A 25,189-nucleotide genomic window follows, 5' to 3' on the forward strand; every position below is an offset into this window, starting at 1 on the left:
GGGAGGCGGTGTCGCTAAGGGGGGCTGTCTGAGACTGGTGCTCTTCAGATCTGCATTTCTGAAGAAACACTGTTTTCTGTCGTTGTTCCTGTTTCCTGCATGAGGAGAAGGGTATCCTAGCAGAGATGTCTGGAGTGGAGAGGGAGTTGCCATTCTGTTTCCACAGCCAGGCCGGTCTTTCCCCTGACCTCTCTAGGAAGCAGTCTCATTTGATTGGCTGGTTATTTATTTATTCATTCATTCACTCATTCGGTTGATCAGTCGTTCATTCATTTATTCAGTGTGTGAGTGTGTGCATGTGTTTAGGCTGGAGGTGGATCCTGAGTGACTTCCGGCATCATGCTCTGCCTTATTTTTTGAGGCAGGGTCTCTCACTTATACCAGAGCACACTATTTTGGCTAGATTAACTGGCCAGAGAGGATCCACCTGTCTCTGCCCCCCTCTCTCAGCATGGGGTGGAAGGTGAGGTTACAGACTGAAGCCACCACAGCTCACTTTTATGTGGGTGTTGGGGGTCCAAACTCCAGTCCCCATCCTTACCCACAGAGCCATCTCCCCAGACCAGTATTTTATGTTTTTAATTAATACAAAGTATCCAATTTCGTATGGAATTTTCTCACGTGCTTAGTTTTGATTGATGCTACCCCACACTATTTTCGTCCCCATCTTCCCCCAATGTCAATTTGTATGCTTCTGCCTCAGTATACTCTCTCAGGAAGCAGCATCTTAAAGGGCAGGGGATCTGGAGTGAAAACGGGACTGGGGCTGGTTTGGAGCTCACTAATATGCTCTTCTGCACTGTCCCCCCCCCAACCCACCCCACCCCCACCCACCCCCGCATGCTGCCGTCTGCTTGCAGGAAAGTAGAAAACTTTCAGATCCCTTGCACTGCCCCAGGCGTTTTCCCACCTTCTTTCCCTGGAGACAGTCCTGATCCCCGGCACAGATGTTCTCTGTATAAATAGAACTGTGAAGAGATCTTGAGGATGTTAGATTGCTTTGAAAGCCTAGGATCCCCCTCTTCTCCTGGACCAGCTTCCTGTCTCCTTGACTGCTCTGCAGACTTGCTCTGTTCCACGTGCGGGAAAGCCAGTGGACACACATCCTCCAAGGTCATGCTGTCCTTGGCCTGGTCCGCTTCTCCTCTGCTTGCTTAGAGCTGCTGCTTTATAAGGAAGGTAAATCTTAACAAACAAAACTTTCAGAATTTTTTGGATTTTTTTGTTTTTTCTTTTTCTGTGGTAGTTTTGTTTGTTTGCTTTGTTTTTGGTTTGTTTGTTTCTTGGTTTGGGGATATGGTGGTATTCTATTTGTACTGAAATGTGATTTTAATTATATGTTAATAAATAAAGTTACCCGGGGATCAGAGCCATAGAAAGAGTGGTGCACGCCTTTAATCCCATAGATCTCTGTGTGTTCAGGGATACAGCAACACTCTGAAACCCAGAGGGCTGTACTTACAGCCAGTGATGAGGCAGTCACGTGTTTGGGTTTACAACCAATGAGAAGGCAGAACAGAAAGACTATTTAAAGACAGACACACAGGAAATAGCTCTTTTTCGGGGAGCTAGGAGCACCGCAGGAGGAAGGGTGAGATTTTAGCTCTGAGCTCTGACCTCTTGGCTTTCTCTTTTACATTGGTTCTGTGTTTCTTATTTTAATAAGACGGTTGGTTACATCTACAGGGGGAGGTTAAGACAGGGTTTCTCTGTGTAGCCCTGGTTGTCCTAGAACTCATTTTGTAGACCAGACTAGCCTCAAACTCACAGAGATCCTCCTGTCCAGTTGTTGTTTATTTTTTGTTTTTGTTTTTATGAACATGGAATTGGGTGGTGTGGTAGTTTGAATGCAATTGGCCCCTATAAGCTCATAGAGAATAAAACTATGTGTGGCTTTGTTAGAACAGATGTGACCTTGTTCAAGGAAGTTTGTCACTGTGGGGGTAGACTTTGATATCTCATATATGCTCAAGCCATGCCAGTGTCTCAGTTCATTTCCTGTTGCCTGCAGATCAAAGATGTAGAACACTCAGCTCCTTCTCCAGCACCATGTCTGCCATGTGCCACTGAGTCCTTCCATAATGATAATGGACTAAATCTCTGAACTGTAAGCCATCCAGTTAAATGTTTTTCCTTTATAAGAGTTGCAGTGGTCATGGTGTCTCTTCACAGCAATAGAAACCCTAACTAAGACAGATGAGTAGAGATTCAGGGAGGATCTGGCAGGAGTTAAGGGAGGGAAAAACATAATCAAATATATTGTGTGTGTGTTGGGTTTCTGTTTGGGTGGGTTAGTCCATTGTCATCATGGCAGGAAGCATGGCAGCATGCAGGCAGACATGGTGCTGGAGAAGGAGCTGAGAGTTCTACATCTTGATACGCAGACAACAGGAAGTGAACTGACACACTGGGCCTGGCTTGAGCATGTATGATCTCAAAGCCCACCCCCATAGTGACACACTTCCGCCAATGAGGCCACACCTACCCCATCAAGGTCACACATCCTGTAGTGCCACTCCCTATAGGCCAAGCATTTGAACACATGAGGCTATGGGGGCCATTTCTATTCAAACCACCACAGTGTGAAAACAATTTTTTAAAAATAAAGGTAAATCTTGCACAGGGCTCTGCTGTATTCCTGAGGAATTTAGAACTCAGATGGAGCCTGAGGTTTGGAACACAGGTAGTCATGAACCTGTCCCTCAGTTTTCAGGTGCCTTGGGTCTTCTTTGTCCCCCCTTTCCATGTGTGCTGCACCCCAGTTCCCACCTCAACAACATATCCTTGCACAGTTGCCTTCCTGCCCACAGGGTTACTGTACTGGCCCTTTCCTGAGTGTCTGCATTCCACTCAACACTGGATGGAGCTGTGTTTTAATTGCTCAGAAGGATGACTAAAACACAGGGTTGTGTGTATAGGAGTGTTCACTCCTCCATAGCCACATGGCAATGACTCATTCTGGACTTGTGGGAGAGGGTGGAGTTTTAGGGCCACACAGAAGATATTTAGGTTATTGTACCCTGTTGCAGGATTATTTGGTCACACTTTGAACCCCGAGACTGAGTTATTTCCTGGAAAACCTAGCACACACCTTTAATCTAAGAACATTCAGCTTGGATATTGTAAACATGATTAAATAAGTCAACAATAGGTGAAGAGGTAAAAGAAGCAATCAGCTGACAAGAAAAACCATAGAGAGTACGAGGGAGTCAGGAGGATGGATAGAGAGAGATACACGGGAAGTAGAAGGGAGGGCCATTCAGTTTGAGGAGTTTTGTTTGAGACGGTGTAGGAGAAAGGCTATTTCTGGGACTTTGGTAGAGAAGAAAGATCAGCCAGATGCTTTTTCTGCCTCTCTGACCTAGCAGACTTTCACCCCAGCATCTGGCTCCTCAGTCTTCATTGGTAAAATCAAATGATTGTGATTTTGTTAAAAACAACAGTACCACTCCCTCCAGAGGCTATTCAATATCTTGAATAACTCTATTTTTAAAAAACAAGGACTCATGAGTTAGTCCAGTCATTCTGGAACTCAAGATCCTTCAGCTTTAGCCTCCTGGGTGCTAAAAATTATAGTTTTACATCACCAAACCCAGCTCCTAAAAGCTTTTAGAGATATTTGCCACCTAGCCTCTGTGTCTTACTGGAAGTATCTTTGTGCCCCTCCCTTAAAGGATGTCAGACCATAGACTGAGGGCTTGTTTGAGAGTTAGAATACCCCAAAGGCAAGACTGAACACCACTGGTCCCTCCTCTAGTCTCCTCGAAAGGGTGTCAGTAGCCTTTATCTTTTCTCGCATACTAGTTCTGACTGTATGGAAGGACTTAAGAGCCTTACATAAGTGTGCTGGCTAGTTTTATGCCAACTTGACACCGGCTATATCATCTGAGATGAGGGACCCTCGATTGAGAAAATGCCTCCATAAGATCAGGCTGGAGGTAAACCTGTAGGACATTTTCTTAATTAGTGATTGATGGGGAGGGTCCAGCCCACGGTGGGTGGTGCCATTCCTAGGCAGGTGGCCATGGCTTCTATAAGAAAGCAGGCTAGCCGGGCGGTGGTGGCGCACGCCTTTAATCCCAGCACTTGGGAGGCAGAGCCAGGCGGATCTCTGTGAGTTCAAGGCCAGCCTGGGCTACCAAGTGAGTTCCAGGAAAGGCGCAAAGCTACACAGAGAAACCCTGTCTCGGGGGGAAAAAAAAAAAAAAAAAAAAAAAGAAAGCAGGCTGCGCAAGCCCTGAGGAGCAAGCCAGTAAGTAGCGCTCTCCCTGACCTCTGCATCATTCCTGCCTCCAGGTTCCTACTGTTTGAATTTCTGTCCTGACTTCTTTAATGATGAACAATGCTGTGGAGGTAAAAGCCAAATAAACCCTTCCCTCCCCAAATTGCTTTTGGTCGTGGTGTTTCATCACAGCAATGGTAACCCTAATTAGGACCCATAAGTGATAATTTTGTTAAAGAGCCATGATTGTGGGCGGTGGTGGTGCACGCCTTTAATCCCAGCACTTGGGAGGCAGAGGCTGGTGGATCTCTGTGAGTTCAAGGCCAGCCTGATCTACAGAGCAAGTTCTAGGATAGGCTCTAAAACTACATAGAAAAACCCTATCTTGAAAAGAACAACAACAAAAAAAGAAAAAAGAAAAAAAAGAAAGAAAGAAAGTAAAAGAAAAAAATGAAAATGAAAAAAAAAGATGGCTCAGTGGTTAAGAGCTGTTTGCTCTTCCAGAGGACCCAGGTTCAATTGGTAGCACCCACATGGCAGCTCACAACTGTCTTTAACTCCAGATCCAGGGATTGAGACCTCAAACAGACATACAATCAGGTGAAATACCAGTGAGTATAAAATTAAGAAAAAGAAAAAAAAAAAAAAAGAGCCAGGATTGGCATAGTGGTTTGAATGAAAATGCCCTACATCAGCTCATAGGGAATGGCACTTGTGGGATATTTTGATCACACTATAACACTCCTGAGACTGCCAGTAAAGTTGACTTTGAATCAGAAGTTGGGGCTAGCTACAAGCTGACCAAAACCAGCCATAAAGCTTTTGGAGGACTGAGGACATATAGAAAGACACAGGAAGTAGTAGGGAGGGGCTTAGAAAGATTCTCCGCCCTTTTGCCTCAAGGAAGGAGAGAGAGGTCTCTGTCACTTCTCTGTCATTTCTCTGATCAATCAGGTGTTTGCCCCGATATCTGACTCCCAAGTTTTTACTGATAAAAGAATAATAAGATAGCCGGGCGGTGGTGGCGCACGCCTTTAATCCCAGCACTCGGGAGGCAGAGCCAGGCGGATCTCTGTGAGTTCGAGGCCAGCCTGGACTACCAAGTGAGCTCCAGGAAAGGCGCAAAGCTACACAGAGAAACCCTGTCTCGAAAAACCAAAAAAAAAAAAAAAAAGAAAGACCTATTAATGAAACCAAGAAAAATATTCCTACACAGACAGAGGAATTTAGAGTAGAACCTACCGCACCATGGCATTATGAAACTGAAGAGGAGTGGCCCAAGGTTATTAGAAAACAAACCTTAATTTATCCAATTACCATTCAAGAACCTCCAAGGCTATTCAGAAGTTAACTGGATCTTTTAGAAATGTAAATATCAGTGGAAAATTCTTTCACAAGTGATGTTAAATAGCTTTACTTTGTATCAATATTTTGTACAACAGCCATTGGGAATATTTCATAAATAGTTTCCTCAATTTAATTTACTATTATATGGATGATATGTTTCTTACTAGCTGGTTTAGACTCAGATACCTTAGAAAAAAATGTTTGAAGAAGTTTACAAGTTGCTCCTGAAAAAAAATACAAAGAGGAGATTCTATTAATTACCTAGGATATAAGATAGGTTTATAAATATTCAACCACAGAAATTATAATTCAGGAGAGATCAATTATGAACTCTTAATGATTTTCAAAAATTGCTGGGAGATATTAACTGGCTACAACTCACAACTGGATTAACTACTCAAGAGCTAAGTAATTTATTTCAAACCTTACAAGGTGAGGAGGACTTAAATAGTCCAAGAAAATTATCAGCTGAGGCTGAGAGAGATTTGGCTTTGGCAGAAAAGAAATTACAGAATGCACAGGTAATTTGGATGCGTAGCTTGATTGTATTCTGGTTACTTTACCATCTATGCACTCCCCTAATGGAATTCTAAAATACAGAGAGAAGGCAATATTTTAGAATGGATATTTTTATCACACAAATAGAGTAAAAAATTAAAGGCCTATGTAGAAAAGTTTTCTGAATTGATTCTGAAAGGAAAATTAAGACTTTGTCAATTAGCAGGAATAGACTCAGCAGAAATAGTGACGCCTTTTTACTAATGCTGAAATTGCCTCATTATGGGCAGAAAATGAACATTGGCAAAGAGTTTGCAGTAATTTCTTGGGAGAGATTAACAACAAATGTTCCCAAAGCAAGAAACTTCAGTTTATAAAGTGAACTAATTGGATCCTTCCTCACATTGTATGAGGACCACCAATTTCTGGAGCCCCTACATTTTATATTGATGCAAATAAATCCGAAAAGGCAAATTATAAGTCAAGAAATTTAAGTAAAGTGGCTCAAAGCCCTTATGATTCTGTCCAAAAGTCAGAATTATATGCTATTCTCATGGTATTATTAGATTCTTCAGAATCTCTTAATATAGTTATTGACTCTCAATATGAAGAAAGAATTGTTTTACACATTGAAACTCCTGAACTTATTCTAGATGATGCAGAATTAACTTTGTTATTTATTCAATTACATAAAATAGTCAGAAATAGAAATCATCCCTTGTATATAACATATCTCAGATCCCATTTGGGTCTACCAGGTCCTCTAGCACAAGGTAATGATTAAATTGATCAGCTATTGGTAGGAAATGTGCTAGAAGCCTCAGAATTTCATAAGAAACACCATGTTAATAGCAAAGTTTGAAGAAACATTTTTCTGTCACTTGGCAACAAACCAAGGAAATTATAAAGAAATGCTGTACTTGTTCTTTTTACAACCAAACTCCATTACCTGCAGGAAACAATCCAAAAGGTACTCAAAGAAATGAAATTTGGTAAATGGATGTGTTTCATTTTACAGAGTTTGGAAAATTAAAATATGTCCATCATACCATAGATACATATTCAGAATTTCAATGGGCAACTGCTTTAAGTTCTGAAAAGGCTGATTCTGTAATTATACATTCACTAGATGTTATGGCCATTATGAGAATATCTGTACAAATTAAGACTGACAATAGTAAATGAAACAATGTTTTATATATTACAACATAAAGCAGAAGCATATTACAGATATACAATACAATCCTAGAATAAGCAGGTATAGAAGGATCTAATTAAGATATACTTAATAAACAGAAAAGGGTAACAAAGACCCCCAGAGAGATTACACAATGGTTTATTAATTTTAAATGTTTTAAATGCTAATGAGAAAGGAATGACGGCTGCAGAGCCATTGGACAGTAGGAAAAAATGGCTGAGTTGAATCATCCTGTACACTTTAAGGATGTGTTGACCTCAGAATGGAAACCAAGATATGTGTTATGTTGGGGAAGAGGTTTTGCTTTTGTTTCCACAGTAGAAAAGCTATGAATATCATCAAAATTGACAGAGATTCATCTAGAACAGGAGAGATCTCTGGATTAGGAATGACAATAGTTCATCAAACAGCAAGGTCATTCAATCGAAAATGATCAAATATAACCTGCCAAAAAGGGAAAGTCCTCAAAGTTAGAGTTGAGACAGGATTTTGTTTTCCTGAGAGTGAACACATCCAGCTAAGAATCTGGAGACTACTGGACAGATGAGACATGTGAAGAAAAAGAACAAATCATTCAGAGAAAATGTCCCAAGAAAGAGTAAATTGGCCTACTGGTATATCACATTTCCAACAGGATAAAATTTCATAAATCTTCCCAAATGTTTGTTTCTGCTGTTCTCTACAAACATATAGAAAAAAGGTCTTTTTGTAGTCCCAATTCAGTTAGAAATTAAAGCTGGATTTGGAGTTGGAGCGTGGCTCTCCTTCTCTAAACCCAAGCATGCTTGTTAAAGGAAAATCTAAAATCTCTGTCTCATGTCAGAAGATCCACCTGGTATGGGACAGAAGAAAAACCAAAACCAAGGGACTATTTTATTATCACCAATCTTATAATCCTTTGGTTTTATTTTGACTCTTTAAAACTCTTCTTAAGATATAACTATTATCTCAAATTTTATAAGATTTATATATATATATATATATATATATATATATATATATATATTATTCAAATATATACACATTTAAACTTCCTGCCATGATACTAATGGTCATATAGAGCATGAACTAATTTTAGAAATAGGCTTCATCTAGTTTTCTGTATGAAATTTCAGGCTTGAGTCTGAAACAGATAACTAGGAATTAAGTTTGTATACCCCAGATGTACTTAGCAAATTGTGGTCCTTTAACCTCTCTGAGAATTATTGCATATGACATTTAAAATGCTTAAGTTGGGGCTGGAGAGATGGCTCAGAGGTTAAGAGCACTGACTGTTCTTCCAGAGGTCCTGAGTTCAATTCCCAGCAACCACATGGTGGCTCACAACCATCTGTAATGAGATCTGGTGCCCTCTTCTGGTCTGCAGTCATACACGCTGTATACATAATAAATAAATAAATCTTTAAAAAAAAGAAAGAAAGAAATACCTATTTTAAAAAAATAAAATAAAATGCTTAAGTTTTCTGCAGTGACCTGTGAGCATTCCTGGCAGTGACCTTTGAGGTCTCCAAGAAGATGATGGAACCCCACAATGATAAATCTACCTGGATTGTGGTAATGCCACTAAATTGACAAACACCACCCAAAGATCAGCTTTGGACTACAAACTGTTCAGGACAACTTCAAAGGAGTTGGCTGAGATGGTCCAGCCTCACAGACTACTCCATCCAGGACTTCAGATAAGCCCTGCACTTTCTCATCACACCAAGATTGGACAACAGATAGCTCTCTCTGGACTTGACCATTATCTCAGAGTCTCCTAAAGATACTGTTGCCCCCAGACAATGTGAAGTAATTTTAAGAGCATGATGCCCACATTCCCAAGAGGTGGGATGGGTGATTTTGGTTGTTTGTCATTGTTTAGGGGAGTTGGTTGCAAGTTGTTATTGATCATCGTCAGGGAGGAAACTAAGCAAAAGAGATTAGATTCATGGATCTCGTTCTGAAAAGAAAAGGGATGTATGAATGATAGGATAAAAGTGTTCATTATTGAATCTATTTTTAAGCTAAAAAGCAACTAGTCTTAAATAGTTTATATTGGTATAGATTTTTGTATATTAATACAAATTTAAGGTTACTTTTGTTATACTGTATATATATTTCTAGTCTTGTTTAAGATGTTTTTGTATATTGATAGAAATTTAAGGTTATTTTTGTTTTAACACACTGTATATATGTTTCAACTCTTGTTTAAGGTATTGTACCTATGCAGTTCATTTTAAAATGTAATGTAAAGTTCTAGTCCTTAAAGGCTATTATTATCAACTGTTGAAGATAATTAAGAAATGTAGGTTAGTTGTTAGTCATCTAAAACAATCACATTTGTGGCCATGTTAGATATGTTTTCACCAGGAGGTGGTGACACATGCCTTTAATCCCAGCACTTGGGAGGCAGAGGCTGGTGGATCCCTGTGAGTCCAAGGCCAGCCTGGTCTCAGAGCTAGTTCCAAGACAGGCTCCAAAGCTACACAGCAAAACCCTGTCTTGAAAAACAAAACAAACCAAAAAAATTCTCAAGGTCAAATAGAGATATATTTTAGATATACAGTTGATCTTCATACACTTCAGAGATCTGCAGGATATGACATTTAAGGTGTTTTAATAATGTAAGGCTTTTCATGACAGTGAGACACATCTGCTCCTGGAAGCACCAGTTTACTTCATAAAATGATGATGGACATCAAAGAACCTACATATGGAGTTTGCTTTCAATGTGGCAAATTAGCCACTCGGCAAGAAACTGCCCTTGCCTTGACTTCTGACAGCATGCTCTCCTAATTGGACAAACAGGATACAAAAGAATATGACTTTGCCAAGACAAGGTAGGATGGTCCTTCAAAATTCCTGCTTCACAGAAAAGTCTGTCAGATATTCTAGGACTGTAGGTTGAAGATGGATGCCCCAGAATTGCAAAGAAAACTTGGGTGACTGTCCAGGCAGCCAGCTGTTTCTGTAATTTCTATAATTTTGGAAGTTGTTTGCTTTGCACTTCCTGTTTATTCAGGTAATATTATATCCTTCTCAGGTCTCTATTGGAGTTGAAGATGAGATAGTTATAGTTACAGTTTTCCTTGTTACCAAATTCAGAAAATATATCACAAAAGAGGTATTAAGTGTAAAAGGTTGAGAGACATAAGCTTAAATTGTTTATCAAAGAAAATGTTTTGAGGTCTAAAAAGATAGTTTTGGGTTGGTAATGCAAATTAGGAAAAAAGGTGAATTAGATACAACCCTTTGGATTCACGAAGATAGGATAGATAATGGAGTATTTTCTCTGAATTTGCCAAATGCAAATGGACTGGACATTGCAAGTGTAATTCTTACTTGATAATTGTTCTTATTGTATATAGCTTTAATGTGTTAGAGTTAAAACCTTCCCTTTTTATTTAAACAAAAAGGGAGAAATGTGTGGAATATTTTGATCACAATCTGACACTCCTGAGACTGACAATAAAGTTTACTTTGAATCAGAGGGCAGAGCTAGCTACTAGCCGACCAAAATTAGCCATAGAGGTTTTGGAGAACTGAGGACATAGAGAGAGACACAGGAAGTAGTGGGGAGGGGCTTAGAAAGATTCTTAGGCCTTTTGGATCAAGGAAGGAGAGAGAGGTGGTCACTGGCCACTTCTCCACCCTTTCTCTGATTAATCAGGTTTTTACCCTGATAGCTGACTCCCAGGTTTTTATTAATAAAATAATAATTAAATAAGTTCTTCAGGCACTATTAGGAGATGTGGCCTTGTTGGAAGTGTGTCACTAGGGGTGGGCTTTGAGGTTGCAGAAGCTCAAGCCAGGCCCAGTGTCTCTCTCCTTTCCTACGGCCAGATTTAGAACTCTCAGCTACTTCTCCAGCACCATGTCTGCCTGCGTACCACTGTGCTTCCCATCATGATGATAATGGACTAGACCTGTGAAACATAAGCCAGGACCAGTTAAATGGTTTCCTTTATAACAATTGCTATGGTCATGGTGTCTCTTTACATCAATACAACACCAAGACAGAAATGGATACCAGGAGGAGGATATTGCTGCGATAGGCCTGATTGTGCTTTTGTCTAGAAGAATATGGAACATGTTGGGATTTTGGACTAAAAAAGCAATTGGTCACTTTAAGCTGGGGGAGGGAGGACTAAGGAACTATCCTAGTAGAGCATTGCAACAGTGCTGAGGGTGATTTGAACTGTGGGGGGCCAGCTCAAGAGGTTTCAGAAAAAAACAATATCAGTATGTGGCCTAGAGATCATTCTTGTTATATTTTGTTGAAGAACATGACTGCTTTTTGCCCTTGTCCAAAAAAATCTGCTTGAGGATAAATTGAAGAGTTTTAGATTAACAGTGTTGGCAGAGGAGATTTTAAAGCCATCTAGTATTGACTGTATTATTGACTGGTTATTAGTGGCCAGTCTTATGCAAATCTAAAATGAAAAGGAGCAAGTTGAGCAAGAAAAAATACAAAATATACAGTTTGAGAGAAAAGGGGATACCAGGGAGTATAATGGATATAAGTCCTGTGCTAAAAGAAAGAAAAAAAGGAAGGAAGGAAGGAAGGAAGGAAGGAAGGAAGGAAGGAAGGAAGGAAGGAAGGAAGGAAGGAAGGAAGGAAGGAAGGAAGAAAGGCCTGATGCCAAATGGAATAAAGGGAGTGGTGACCTCAGGGCAAGACCCTACCCAGCTTGTGGGCGCCATGGGCCCTGGCCCCCGGCCCCCGACTGGGAGTGGCTGCAGCCTTGCTTGCTTGACCTTGATCAGATGTCCTCCCTATTCGGATTCCCTACCGGTATCCACCCTTCTGAATGCTTAAGGGAAGTTCCTTGTGTCCTCCCTATTCGGATTCCCTGCCGGTATCCACCCTTCTGAATGCTTAAGGGAAATTCCTTGTTGTGTATCCTGCATTTTGGGCAGTTAACTACTTAGATGCAAGAATATAGAACATTGAGTCTGGAATGTGGACCATTGACAGCGAACTTCTGCCCTCCGGGGGTTCCTCCATTTGTGCTGTAAGCCTGTACGTATTTAAGGTTTCTTCCCTCTTTCAATAAACGGCATTCGACATCCAATCGTACGGATGACCCGCTGTCTTTTGTCTCTATTTTTTAATCCGCAGCCCTTCGCTCAGGCAAGGTGAACGGTTATCGGTAACGCGGGCGTTACCGCAACACCAGCTAAGCTCCCAACTTGTGAAAAGGAATTAAAAAAAAGATTAAGGCAAGTCATGGTGGTGCATACCTTTAATCCCAGCACTGGGAAGGCAGAAGCAGCCAGGTCTCTGAGTTCAAGGCCAGCCTGGTCTATAGAGCAAGTTCTAGGACAGCCAAGCTTAGGCAGTGAAAGAAACCACCAAAAACAGAAGGCTGGTGAAAGTGTATTTGAATGAGGGGCCACAATCCAGGCCCAGCAAGCAGCAGAACTTGGCAGCTTCAGCCACCAAGAACTCACAGTTGGAATGCAGACAGTTCCTGACTGTGGTAGTTCCTCTTGTGATTTTCCAGGGTCACAGGGGTACAAACATACACCACATCCAGTAGGAACTACTTGGTGGGACCAAAACTGTGGAAGCGTACAAAAAGTTTACGTGGCAAGCACAGCCACAGAGTGGTAAGATTTAGTTCTAGAGTTGATGCTCTTGACCACTAGGCTTCACTGGCATTTATAGGACCTAGTGTAGCACAAATTCTAATTGATGTTAATAATAAAAACCTGGAGTCAGATATTGAGGGTGGAAGCTGAAAGATCAGAGAAGCAGAGCAGTCAGACACTAGAGAGACTTCTTTCCTCTAGGAACCCTCAACTGAAAAGGATGGAGCTCCGGTCTCCACCCCACCTTATCACTTCCTCTCTTGGCCTAGCCATATCACTTCCTGTTTCCTTCTAAGTGCTGGGATTAAAGACATGTGCTTCTCAAGTACTGGGATCAAAGGCATGAGATCCCAAGTGCTGGGATTAAAGGCGTGTGCCACCACTGCCTGGCCTCTATTGAACAGCTCCACACTGTGATCTCTAGGCAAGCTTTATTTATTAGAGCACAAACAAAATATCACCACAACCTAGCCTGTGGTAAGCTATCCGAGACCCAGCATTCGCCCTTCCCTCTAAATGACCGTGAGGAGAACCTCAAGGAAGGGAGGGGGATGTTTGCCTATAACATAATGTCTAATCTGCATATCCACTCATACTGATCTCCCAGCCACTTCCCTGTGCCTAGCCACCCTCCTTCTTTCTCTGTCTCCTCTCCTGCCTCCCTCCCATCCCTGCTTTCCTGCCTTCTTCTCACCCACTGTGCCCCATCCTCCTCCTGCACTCCTTTACATTTTCAAGTACTGACTAGCAGTCAAGAGCAAGAGACCTGAAGCTAGACAGACTGGGTTCTGTTTGGAATTCTGCAACTCACTAGCCATGTTTGTTGGTGTTGGTGACCTGTCTACTGTGAGCAAGGCTGGGACTTCCACAGACAGTTCCTGACTACTGCGGTTTGCCTTGTGATTTTTCCAACATGCTCTGCATCTATTAGGAACTGTGCTGAGAATTCTGAATCCTGGTCCTTGCTCAGGCTAGCAGCACACACAAGGCTCTGGGATGCTGGGCAGCCCCCAGTCTGCCCCACAGTCACAAAGTCACAAAGTGCACTGTGTTGCCAACATTCTTCTCCCCTTTTCATGTGTGTGGTGGGGGGTTGTGGTAGTTTGAGTGTAACTGGTCCCCATAATCTCATAAGGAGTGGTACTATTAGGAGGTGTGGCTTTGTTGGAGGAAGTGTGTCACTGTGGGGGCGGGCTTTGAGGTTTCCTATGATCAGAGTACTGCCCAGTGCATCAGTTGACTTCCTGTTGCCTCTCAGTCAAGATGTAGGACTCTTAGCTCCAACACCACATCTGCCTGCATGCCGCCATGCTCCCCATCCTGATGGTAATGGCCTGAACCTCTGAAACTGTAAGTGAGCCTCCTCAATTTTTCCTTGTAAGAGTTGCCATGATCGGGGTGTCTCTTCACAGCAAATAAAAATCTAAGACAGAAGCGCCCATTCGTATGTATGTGCCTGTGTGTGCATGCATGTAGAGACCTGGGATTAATGTCAGAAATTGCCTTCCATCACTTTTCTACTGTATTCACTGAAAGTTCTCCCCATCAAACCTAGAGCTCAAGTCTCCATAGCCAGCTTGCTCTGAGGATCCTGTCTCCACCTTCTAGAGCTCACCAACATAAGTCTCCATAGCCAGCTTGCTCTGAGCATCCTGTCTCCACCATCTAAGTCTGGAATTACAAGGGGGTACCACGACATCCAGCGTTTACATTGTTCTGGGATCCAAACGCTGGTCCTCAAGCTTGCATGGTAAATGCTTAAGCACTGAGTCACCTCTCCTGAGATCACAGCTTGAGACATTTGTCAGGAGATGCTCAGGACATTTGCTAGAGCTCCCTCAGGGTAACATCACTGGGCTTACATAGCCTCGTGACATTAGCTCTCTTCTGAGGTGCCAAAGTCAAACTTAGGACCCTTTTTATCTGCACCATGTCATTGTCACAGTCCTGGAGACCCAAGCCTTCATTCCTCCTGCCCTTCAATCTCTTGTCCCAGTAACAGCAAATCTTTTCCCGTCAGTTTCAGAAGAAATTCCTCAGGGACATTAGGCATCCTCCTCCAGCCTGGGCTCCCCTTCATTTACTCTTGACTGTAGCCACGCCCACTCCCTCCTCTGAGGTAGCCACGCCCACTTCCCTCAGGGATACCTTCTCTTCACTGGGCTCTTCACTGGGCTCTTCCCAGGCCAAACAGAGGTGCCACATGGCTACCTGACTGGGAAAACCAGCTTTGGTGAGACTAATGTCTGAGAAGCTCTTTCATCCCAGTGCTTGAAAACACCATGTCTCCCGTTCCCCCCCCCCCAGGGGGAATGTGGTGTGTTTCCATGCCTACCCTTCCTCCTTTTTCTTTGAGTCGTATCTCCCACACTGCACCTGTCCCGAGTCTCCTTTATCAGTACCTGCTCCCTACCCCCACCCCTCATACCCGACGGCCCTCAAATGCCGTGGCTGATCACAGGTCACTTGCTCACAAGGTACAGAGCAGAAGAGCTTCCTAGACTCAAGTCAATGAGTCTGTACCCTCGGGCGTCAGGATGGCGGCAGGCAGTGTTTGGAGCAGGTCCTCCTGATCTCACTGTCCTGCGGTGGTCTGGCCAGAGGAGAGGCCACTTCCACACCAGCCATGCAGGCTCGGGGCCGGAGTCTTCCTGGTTCATAAACCAGGTGACTAGTGAAGCAGGCTTTGTCTTGTCCACTCAACCTTTAGGAGTTCACACACTGGGCCAGCGGAGATGATGGATTCATAAACAAAGCACTCGCTCTGTAAACCTGAGGACCTGAGTTCAGTTCCCCAACATCCGATAAGTAGCTGGGTGCCGTAGCAGGTGCCAGAAATCCAAGCTCTGAGGGATGGAGAAAGGAGGGTCCCCGAGGCTCTCTGGCCAACTAGCTTTTTATTAGCCCAGGATCAGTGAAAGACCTTGTTTCAAAGGTCTTGCCATTGACCTCTGAGTGCACACATACACACACATTCTCTCTCTCTCTCTCTCTCTCTCTCTCTCTCTCTCTCTCTCTCTCTCACACACACACACACACACACACACACACACACACACACAGGAAGAGTTCACACATCATCAGGGTTTATTAGCCTAATAGATAAAGACAGCAGAGCCAGCACCAGAAGTGGCAGGCAGAGTTCCTCCCCGAACACCTCAACCATCTCCGAGAGCCACTTCCTATGGCCGCCAAGCCAAGATACTGGACCAGACCCCCAAGTCACACCATCTGCTCACACACTCCGGGCGTGTTGGACGGCTGCAGAGAACGCCCCAGGGCGGATCCCCGGAGCATGCTAAGGTGTATTTTTAGCTGGGTGGGGTTTGACTGTTTGGTGGATCTGGAGCAGGCTCACTGGAGGCTCCTTCACTTTTGTCCCCTCCCGGGAAGACAACCGTGGCATACGTCACAGGCTTGGGTGACTTCAGAACCTTCGGAGGCAGAGGGGGCTGGGGAGGTGGGGCTGGGAGGTTCCTCGTTGGAGGATCAAGAGCAAAGCCTGGGTAGGCGGTGTCAAATGAGGGTGGGGAGTCTAGCCTCACATATGGTACGTCCGTGGGCAGTCCGGTGGCCAGCCCAGAGTCACTGCCGTGGTGGACTGCTGAGGAGGGTTCCTGGAATAAAAGCAACTAAGTCACACAAAGGCAGTCTGCCAGAGTTCCCTTGGATGGGAAGCCAGAGACCATAATGGACCTGCTGCAACAATCCCAGTATGTCAAAGGGACAAGAGGGTATTCCTCTGGCTTATGTGTGCATGCACACACACAAACATTTAATCCCAGAACTCAAGAGTTCAAGTTCAGCCTGGTCTGTATAGTGAATTCCAGGCTGACCAGCAGTACATAGTAAGATCCTGTCTGAAAAACAAAACAACAACAAAAAATCTGAGAATCGGAAATCCTCAGCACTCAGGAAGCAGAGGCAGGACCTCTGTGAGTTTGAGGCCAGCCTGGCATACATAGTAGGCTATAGGCCAGACAAATATAAAGAGACCCTGTCTTATTAAAAGAAAAATAGAATGGGGGTGCCTTGAAGATATCCTAAGCCCCAAGGTACTCTTCAGATACAGGAAGGCAAGGGTCTGGACCATGATGGTCTTTCTCTACCTCCTCGGTAGTGTGATGGGCGAGGGGGATCTGCAGGGGTCTCTTACCATCCCTGAAACTCCACTGCTCTGGGACCGGCCACAGACACCAAGCCTGTTCCCTGGCAACAGAGAACAGCAGTCTAGTCACTTGCAGAGCATCTCCGAGCTCCCAAAGCCTCCAAAGCCCTTGTTAGTGCAGACTCTCCCCTCTCCCATCTCTCACCCCTCCACCCTGCACCCCACAAGCCCGCCTCACTTCCCTGGCCATTTCTGCTTCTCCAGCGGCCTCAGCACTTGACCTGCCCCCTGGAACTCTTTCCTTCCCTCCATCCTTCCTCTTCCTGTCCCACTTCCCACTCTTCCCTGTCCCCCAGGCCTGGCCAAATTCCCTCTCCTGCTCTCCCCATCAGCCACTGGAGTTCCAGCTTATGGGAACTGGGCTAAAGAATGGCGAGATGTTTCATGCGGGACACACACCCGTCTCCTGCCTCTTCCAAACTGAGCCTCTGCGGGCGGGCGGAGGGCTACATACCTTTCCTTGTGGCCAGCACCGCAAACAGCACTACAGCCACCACCAGCAGACCCAGCAGAATCACCGCGCCCCAGATCAGGGGGGTACTGAGAGACAGAAAGGGATAGGCTGGTTTAGCCCTGAGCCCTGAGGGGGGCTGCCGACCAAGAGCGCTCGAGTAGTGGGAGAAACTGCCACCCTCTTGGGGGAACCATAAATGAGAGAAGATGGAATGGGAGGATGGGGGTAGGCCCAGGTCGGGGAGAGGAGAGACACATTTTCATAGCGTCTTTGTTGGAGATCTACAAAAATGAAGAGACAGTTGCTGAAATGGATAGAGGTCGGTCTGTCTGCTGATGAGACGTTCCCCAGCAGCGGAATAAGTATTTGATTTGAGATGATGTTTTAAAATGTATTTGTGTGTGTCTTTGAGAGCACATATGCACATGCATGCCAAGGGCCGCATAGGCCTGAAGAGAGCTTCTGATGGAGTCCCAGGCTGTTGAGAACTGCTGGGAATGGACTCTGTCCTCTGCAAGAACAGCGACTGCTCTGAACTGCTGAGCCACCTCTCCAGCCTCCATCTGATGCCACAGCTCAAAGCCAGCTGTGTTCAGTGCCCGGTTCCCCTGGCCTCCCACACCACTAGTTTCAGCACCTGTTCTCGGGCCTTATGAACTCGTGAGGACTAGCACTCCCCTCGGGGTCCAAGGAGGGATCCTTTGGCAGACTTCCAGTTTTATAGTGCTCTTCTTCTTCCTCTACTTCCTCCTCCTCTCCTGGGCCAGGAACTGAGAGAAGGAAATATTTAGTGAGTGCATAGGCCTTGTGGAGCAGCTGCCATGGGCTGGTAAGATCCGAAGCTGAGGAAAGCGAGGTCCCAGGGGAAGGCAGACAGACTGGGAACACCCTTCCCTCGGGGTTAGGGAACGCCTTCCACTCTGCATCTCTGCCTGGTTGGGAACCTGGTTGGTTCCTCTCTGAGACCAGCTCCCACCCACAGCCCCCTGCATCTCTCCATCTCTGCCAGCTCCATCCACACCGCAGAGTCTCTCCAGGGCACTCAGACCATGTCCCACCACCACTGGATGGTCTGCTTGAGTCTCCTTACCATCCCAGAGTAGATTCTCTCATCATTCTCAACACCAGCCTTGCCCTTGACTCTCACGGGTCTCCAGTGAGGACCTCCTCCTACATACCTGTAACCGGCCTCATCTTCAGGCTGATTAGGATCCCATCCCGAGTTCTGCCCCTGGGATTTACAGGGATTCTGGCTCAGCACTAATGGGAGGCAACACTCAGTGACCCTTTTGAGGGCCCAGTTAGTACCTGGACTCCAATGTGATAAGGCCTCTGTCATTTCTACAATGTACTTAACTTTGGCTGCAGGACTCAGGGGTGTGTCACTGGGGTGGGTTTTGAGGTTTCAAAAGTCCATGCCATTCTCTCTCTCTCTCTCTCTCTCTCTCTCTCTCTCTCTCTCTCTCTCTCTGCCTTGTGCTTGTGGATCAAGATGTGAGCTCTCAGCTACTGCTCAGGTGCCATGCCTGCCTGCTGGTCCATGTTCCCCACCACGGTGGCACGGACTCTAACTGTCTGGAATTGTAAGCCCCTGATACACTCTTCCTTCTGTGAGTGTGTGCCTCATCACACCAATAGAAAACGAGCTAAGCTGCTCTCTGATACCGAACGCTCGCCTGAGGGACAGGCCATCCCTCCCCGGACACCATGCCCCGCACCTGCATCCCCCCCCCCCCCCCCCGCTGCATCCTTCTGTGCAGCCCCTGTCCCACTGCAATGAGAGGTGTTCCAGGTACCTGCTCTCCTTCCCTCCCCCCATCTTTCCGGCCAGACTGGAGTTAGGTCCTGGAGCCCCCGGCATAGTGGCGCACACCTGTAATCCAGCACTTGGGAGGCAGAGGATCCTCTCAAGTCTGAGACCCTTGTGGTCTATGTTGTGAGTTTCAGGTTGGCCAGGGTTACATAGACCACATTTCCAAAAAGTGAAAGGGGCTGGGGAGGCGTCTCAGTGGGTAAAGGGCCTCATGCGGCGACAGGAAGATCTGTACTTGGCTCCCCAGCCCTGTGTGCAAGCCAGGCAGAGTGTTCAAGCCAGGCATAGAGTGTGCAAGCCAGTCACAGAGTGTGCAAGCTGGGCACAGAGTGTGCATGCCAGGCACAGAGTGTGCAAGCCAGGCAGAATGTGCAAGCCAGGCACAGAGTGTGCAAGCTGGGCACAGAGTGTGCATGCCAGGCACAGAGTGTGCAAGCCAGGCAGAATGTGCAAGCCGGGCACAGAGTGTGCAAGCCGGGCACAGAGTGTGCAAGTCGGGCACAGAGTGTGCAAGCTGGGCACAGAGTGTGCAAGCTGGGCACAGAGTGTGCATACCAGGCACAGAGTGTGCAAGCCAGGCAGAATGTGCAAGCCAGGCACAGAGTGTACAAGCCAGGCAGAGTGTGCAAGCCGGGCATAGAGTGTGCAAGCCAGGCACAGAGTGTGCAAGCCCGGCACAGAGTGTAGGCATGACCCCAGCGCTGGGTTGGGGTGTGGACCCCTGTAACTCACCAGCCTAACAAAATCCCGGGTTCACCGAGAGACCCTGTCTCCAAAAACAAGTGGAGAGTAAGACACCCAGCATTGACCTTTGTCCTCCACCTGCACACATGTCCTCATCCACAAGAACATGTATGCAGAACACAGATGCACACAAAAGGAGGGGAAAAGTAAAGCATGACAAAACTCGGGGTTACGAGACCTCAGCATGTCAAGGATGAGGAATCCTGAGAAGAACTCGTGTCAGCCAGCATCTGCTCTATGTGTGCAATGGCAGCCATGGGCCAGCAAGAGGGCTCAGCAAGCAAAGGGGCTTGCCGCCAAGCCTGACGGCCCGAGTTTGATCCCTAGAACCCACGTGCTGAAGGAGAGAATTGACTCTCACCAACTGTCCTCTTACCTGTGACATGTAGGCACACACACACAATTAAGAAATAAATAAGCAACGTTTTAGATAATAGTTGTGGAGTGAAAAATGAAGGGAATCCAGTAACAACCTGACCCACCCCTCTTACTCATCCAGGAAAGCCAAAGAAATGAGAGCGACTTTGATTTCATGCTCAGGGGATCAGACACAGTTACAGCTCACAGAGGAGGAAAGGCATCAGCCAGCTCCGGCATTCTCCCTGCAGAGCAGGTTTTTGTAGCCTCAAACGTTTAAATTAACTTTTTATTGTTTATTTTATGTGTGTGTGTTGCCTGTATATGTGTGCACACTCTGTGTGTGCCTGGTGCCCCAGGAGGCCAGAAGAGGACATCAGAGCCCCTGGAACTGGAGTTTCAGGAGACTGTGAGCTGGCATGTGGGTGCTGGGAACTGAACCCAGGTCCTCTGGAAGAGCAGCAGGTGCTTTTAACCACTGAGCCAGCTCTCCAGACCCCTAGCACCCTATTTTTAAATAACATTTTATTTTTATTTTTATTTTTTATTTTCGAGACAGGGTTTCTCTGTGTAGCTTTGCACCTTTCCTGGAACTCACTCTGTAGACCAGGCTAGCCTTGAACTCACAGAGATCCACCGCCTCTGCCTCCTGAGTGCTGGGATTAAAGGCGTGCGCCACCACTGCCTGGACAAATTACATTTTTATTTTAATAAATGCCTAGAAAGATGTGAGCTGTGAGAATAAAACCTGCAAAAGCAATGTGCTTTCTTAATTACGACTTCTCAGGGAATTAAACATTAGTGTATTTAATATTAATGGATAAATGGCAGGTTTAAATAGTTTTAATTTTTAATTTAATTTTTTAGAAATTTCCCCCAAATTTTAAAACTGAATGGAACCAGGCACAGCATTGCACACCTATAATCCCCTATAATTCCGGAAGCTGAGGTAGTAGGATCATGAGTTTGAGGCCAGCCTGGGCTACATAAATGGGTTCTAGACCAGTCTGGGCTATAGAGTGAGATTTCTAAAAAAGAAAACAAACCCCGAATAAGTTGAAATCCAATCCAGGAACTACAGGATCCTGTCTGTAGGTCAGGCCCTTACTAAATGCCTAGGGAAGACTCATAAACTCTGTTAAGATAAACTTCCAATCATCAGAGGAAGGTAGGGCTGAGGAAATGCCTCAGTGGGCAAGCATGAGGTCCTGAGTTCAAATCCCCAATACTCAGGTAAAATGCCAGCTATGAACCCCCAGTGCTGGGGAGTAGATATAAACAAATCCCTCTCTGGCCAGCCAATCTATCCAAAATGGTGAGCTTCAGGTTAAGTGAGAGACCCCGTCATAAGGTGGAGAGGGATAGAATGGACATCCTGTATCATCCTTTGGGGCTGGACAGGTGGTACATGTGCAATACACCCACACACTCATGTATACACACATACACCCACACACTCATGTATACACACATACACCCACACAGTCATGTATACACACATACACCCACACACTCATGTATACACACATACATCCACACATTCATGTATACACACATACACCCACACATTCATGTATACACACATAGACACACACTCATGTATGTGCACATACACACACATGTACACACACATATACCTACCCCCTCTCCCCTCCACACACTGGAAAGCACAAAAATTAATTGCCATCAATGTTCTTGCAAGTCACATAAAGTAAAGCAAAGGTAGTGCCAGGCTTGGGAGAGCTGGAGAAAGACGCAGGGCCACGGAGATGCTGTGATGGAAAGCTACTGGAGGGAGAGGAAGCGGGCTGCCCGCTCAGCTACTTATCTCCAGCTTCCCAAGCAGTTCCGCTGCCACTCAGTCCCGCAGAGCTGTCAAAAAGATACCTCGCCCAATGCCTTCCCAAAGGGCCCCACACCCCAAGGGCCCCAAGACTCCCCACCACAGGCCATCCTGAGTACACTCACCGGGTGGAAGCACCAGCAGGGAGACCCTATGCAGGGTCTGGGGCCCGGCGGCTCCCTCCACCACACAGCCATACTCCCCTGTGTCCTCCTCCTGCAGGGTCACCATTTCCACTTGCAGGAGCCCCCCACCCAGGTCGGTGAGGAATGTGCGCCCACTTCCTGGGGCTCTTCGGTCCACAGCGGAGGTCACCAGTGGCTGGCAGCCTTCCTGCAGGAACCGGCACCACACCTTGCGAGCCCTCAAATCCTGGAGGCGGTAGAGGCACTGCACCTGAATGGATGACCCCACGGGTGCCTGGAGCACCTCGGGGTGGCTGTCAGCTGAGCCCTGACCTGGGGAGGGAAGAGAGGTGGGAGTGAGGGCGGAACAGAAGCAGGAGTGGTTCCCAGCCCACCCTCTGGCACGGAGACGTGGGGATCCAGGGGCCAGGTACTTTCCCTTGTCTGTGATGCTCCAGGCTGGAGAAGGAGGTGTGGCTCCATCTGCACCTTACCTGCTAGCCCCAGGAGCAGCAGCAGCAGCGGCAGGTAGCAGCCCATGGCTGGGCAGACGTCGGTTCTGAGTGACCTCCTCACGGACACTGCAGGCCCCCAGGGGCAGGAAACAGCTGTCTCATACAGTCACGTGGGCTCTCCAGTAACCATAGGGGCCGACAGAGTTAGGCTGGTGGGAATCTCCAAGGCTGGGGGCAGGGAGCTTCTCCAGGACTTGCTTGGCTCAAGGCTCAGAAGACCTGAGAGATTGGTAGAGGAGCGTGAGAGAGGTTGGAAGAAGGGGGTCTGACTCCCCACCAAAGGGAATGGTGAGAGGACCCAGCTCCTGAAGGGCCCCAGAAATAAGGATAATCTTCAGTCTCCCAAGTACAGATAGGTAGAAACAGCTGTGAAGAAGGAAAGTAAGGTCCCTCCATGTAGCCTGAGGCCATCTGATTCTCAAGTCTTTATGAGTGGCTCTCCCGTCCTGGTTACACACACACACACACACACACACACACACACACACACACACACACACGCCCAGTTCCCAGGAGACCTTCACTCCATCACTACCACCTCTTTGCTGTACCTGCCTAGACTCTAGAGCCTTTCTACCAAACCTCCCCTCTCCGGCTCTAGAGAACATGCTTTCCTCCAGTGTGGACACACCACGTTCTTTCCTCCCCTGCTCTCGGGAACCCGGTCATTAGCTGCTTGAGTCCTTGCTTTCTTGGGCATTCTTCCTGTTTTCCCAATTTTTCTTTCTCGTTTATTTCTTTCTCCATTGTGTTCTGGCTTCTAGGAATCTCTGCATATTCTTCTCCCATTCCCCTCTGTCCCCTTTACTCCCCATTTTCCTTTTGGAGACAAGGTCTCATGTAGCCCAGGCTGGCCTTGAGTTTGATATGTAGCCAAGGGTGATCTTGAACTTGAATCCTCTCCACTCCACTCGATGAGTGCTGGAATTTCAGACTTCTGTCACCACCCGGTGTCTTTGGCACTGGGGATGGAACCCAGGGCTTCACATATGCTAAGCAAGCAGTCTGTCAGCAGAGCGACATCCCAGCCAGTTGCCTTCTGTTTTATGTGTGTGAGTGCAGTACTCACAGAAACCAGGAGAGGGTGCCTGATCCCCTGGAACAGACGGCTGTAAACTGCCCTGTGGGTTCTGGAAACTGAGTCTGGGTCCTCTGCAAGAGCAGCCAATGCTCTTAACCATTGTGCCATATCTCCAACCCCATTTTCTTGATTTTTTTTTTTGATTTACAAGTTCTCTTTCTTATTTTTCAAGCATTACTATCATTCTTGAAGCCAACTAGTTTGGTTCTAGGAATGCTGTGTTCTCCATGAATATTTCCACCGTCTACATAGTCTGACACTGTGTGCAAAGAACCCTTATGCTTGAATGTGACTGAGCAGTGAGCAGTCCTCAGGACTAGAGACTGGGAACAGCCGGGGAGACTCGCATCCTTCACTTTCCTTCCTAAAACATTTCTACTCCAGAATGATGGTATCTGTTTCTCTGTCTCTGCCTCTCTCCAGAGAGGAAGATGAGTCAATGCACCTATGTATGTATTACTCTTCCTATTGCTCTGGCAAAACCATCTCAGGGGAGGAAAGGTTTACTGGGGTTCACCATTTCAGGGGGTGTTGGTCTGTTAAGATAGCAAAGGCACAGCAGCAGAAGCATGAGGTGGCTGGCTGCGCCGCCCAGGAAGACAGGAAGAACATGAGGTGGCTGGCTGTACCGCGGAGGAAGACAGGAAGAAAGATGGATTAGGAGCAGGGTCCACCTGGTGTGACTCCTAAAGATCCATACGCCCAGCACCACCTGGTGTGAACTATGGATTCCATACCCCGCCTCCCCCAGCACCAATGATGTGACTCTTAACGAGTCCGAGTCCCTGCACCCCAGCACCACCTGCTGTGACCCATGTGTTCAAGCACACGAGCCTGAGGGGCATTGCAAAACCCTAGCACTCACATGTTTCTTGTACTGCGAGTCTATCTGGGGGTTCTTGAGATTCAGGCTCAGTGCCTGCAGAGGAAGCATCTGGTCTCAAAAGTGCCCTGAGGAGTTGGCTCTGGGGAACCAGACAGAACATGTGACAGAGTCTGTCAGAACTAGAGACACATGTAGGGATGGACACATTGCCCTGGTGTGGAAGATGAGCTCAGAGAAGGGCAGGAAGACCTTCTTTCCTCCTCCCTCCTTCATTCCCTCCCTCCTTCCCTCAGTCTCTTCTCCCTCCTTCCCCCTCCCACCCTTCTCTCCCTCTCTCCTTCCCTCCTCTCCCTTCCTCTCCCTCTCTCCTTCCCTCGGTCCCTCTTCTCCCTCCCTTCCTCCCTCCCTCCCTCCTCCCCTC

General features: G+C 46.4%; 2 protein-coding genes across 2 annotated transcripts in view; both read right to left on the reverse strand.

The window, feature by feature from the left end:
- Positions 1-15,047, reverse strand: part of LOC114684237 (gasdermin-C-like) — a 29,779-nt gene extending 14,732 nt beyond the window's left edge. Inside the window, exon 1 of the mRNA XM_037200062.1 lies at positions 14,991-15,047. Coding sequence (XP_037055957.1) covers positions 14,991-15,047 — 57 coding nt within the window. The remainder of the gene's footprint in view (positions 1-14,990) is intronic.
- Positions 15,048-15,911: 864 nt separating this feature from the next.
- Positions 15,912-22,946, reverse strand: Treml1 (triggering receptor expressed on myeloid cells like 1). Its single transcript, XM_037199995.1, has 6 exons — positions 22,841-22,946; positions 22,347-22,679; positions 18,102-18,234; positions 17,465-17,550; positions 16,999-17,051; positions 15,912-16,459 (listed from the first exon to the last, which is right to left on the reverse strand). Exons 1-6 carry the CDS (start codon positions 22,884-22,886, stop codon positions 16,154-16,156), a joined length of 957 nt encoding a protein of 318 aa, XP_037055890.1. The 5' UTR covers positions 22,887-22,946; the 3' UTR covers positions 15,912-16,153.
- Between the last annotated feature and the right edge of the window lie 2,243 nt (positions 22,947-25,189).

The sequence above is a fragment of the Peromyscus leucopus genome, chromosome 16_21 (assembly GCF_004664715.2).
Source record: "Peromyscus leucopus breed LL Stock chromosome 16_21, UCI_PerLeu_2.1, whole genome shotgun sequence".
Lineage (NCBI taxonomy): Eukaryota > Metazoa > Chordata > Mammalia > Rodentia > Cricetidae > Peromyscus > Peromyscus leucopus.

Bases quoted from the DNA above. Each gene is read 5' to 3' on its own strand.
- Treml1 (XM_037199995.1), bottom strand. From the start codon at position 22,886: ATGGGCTGCTACCTGCCGCTGCTGCTGCTGCTCCTGGGGCTAGCAG. The intron at 17,052-17,464 runs GTATGTAGCCCT...CTCTGTTGCCAG, and splicing joins GGTGCTGGCCACAAGGAAAG to GGAACAGGCTTGGTGTCTGT. The intron at 16,460-16,998 runs GTAAGAGACCCC...CTTTTATTCCAG, and splicing joins GCAGTGGAGTTTCAGGGATG to GAACCCTCCTCAGCAGTCCA.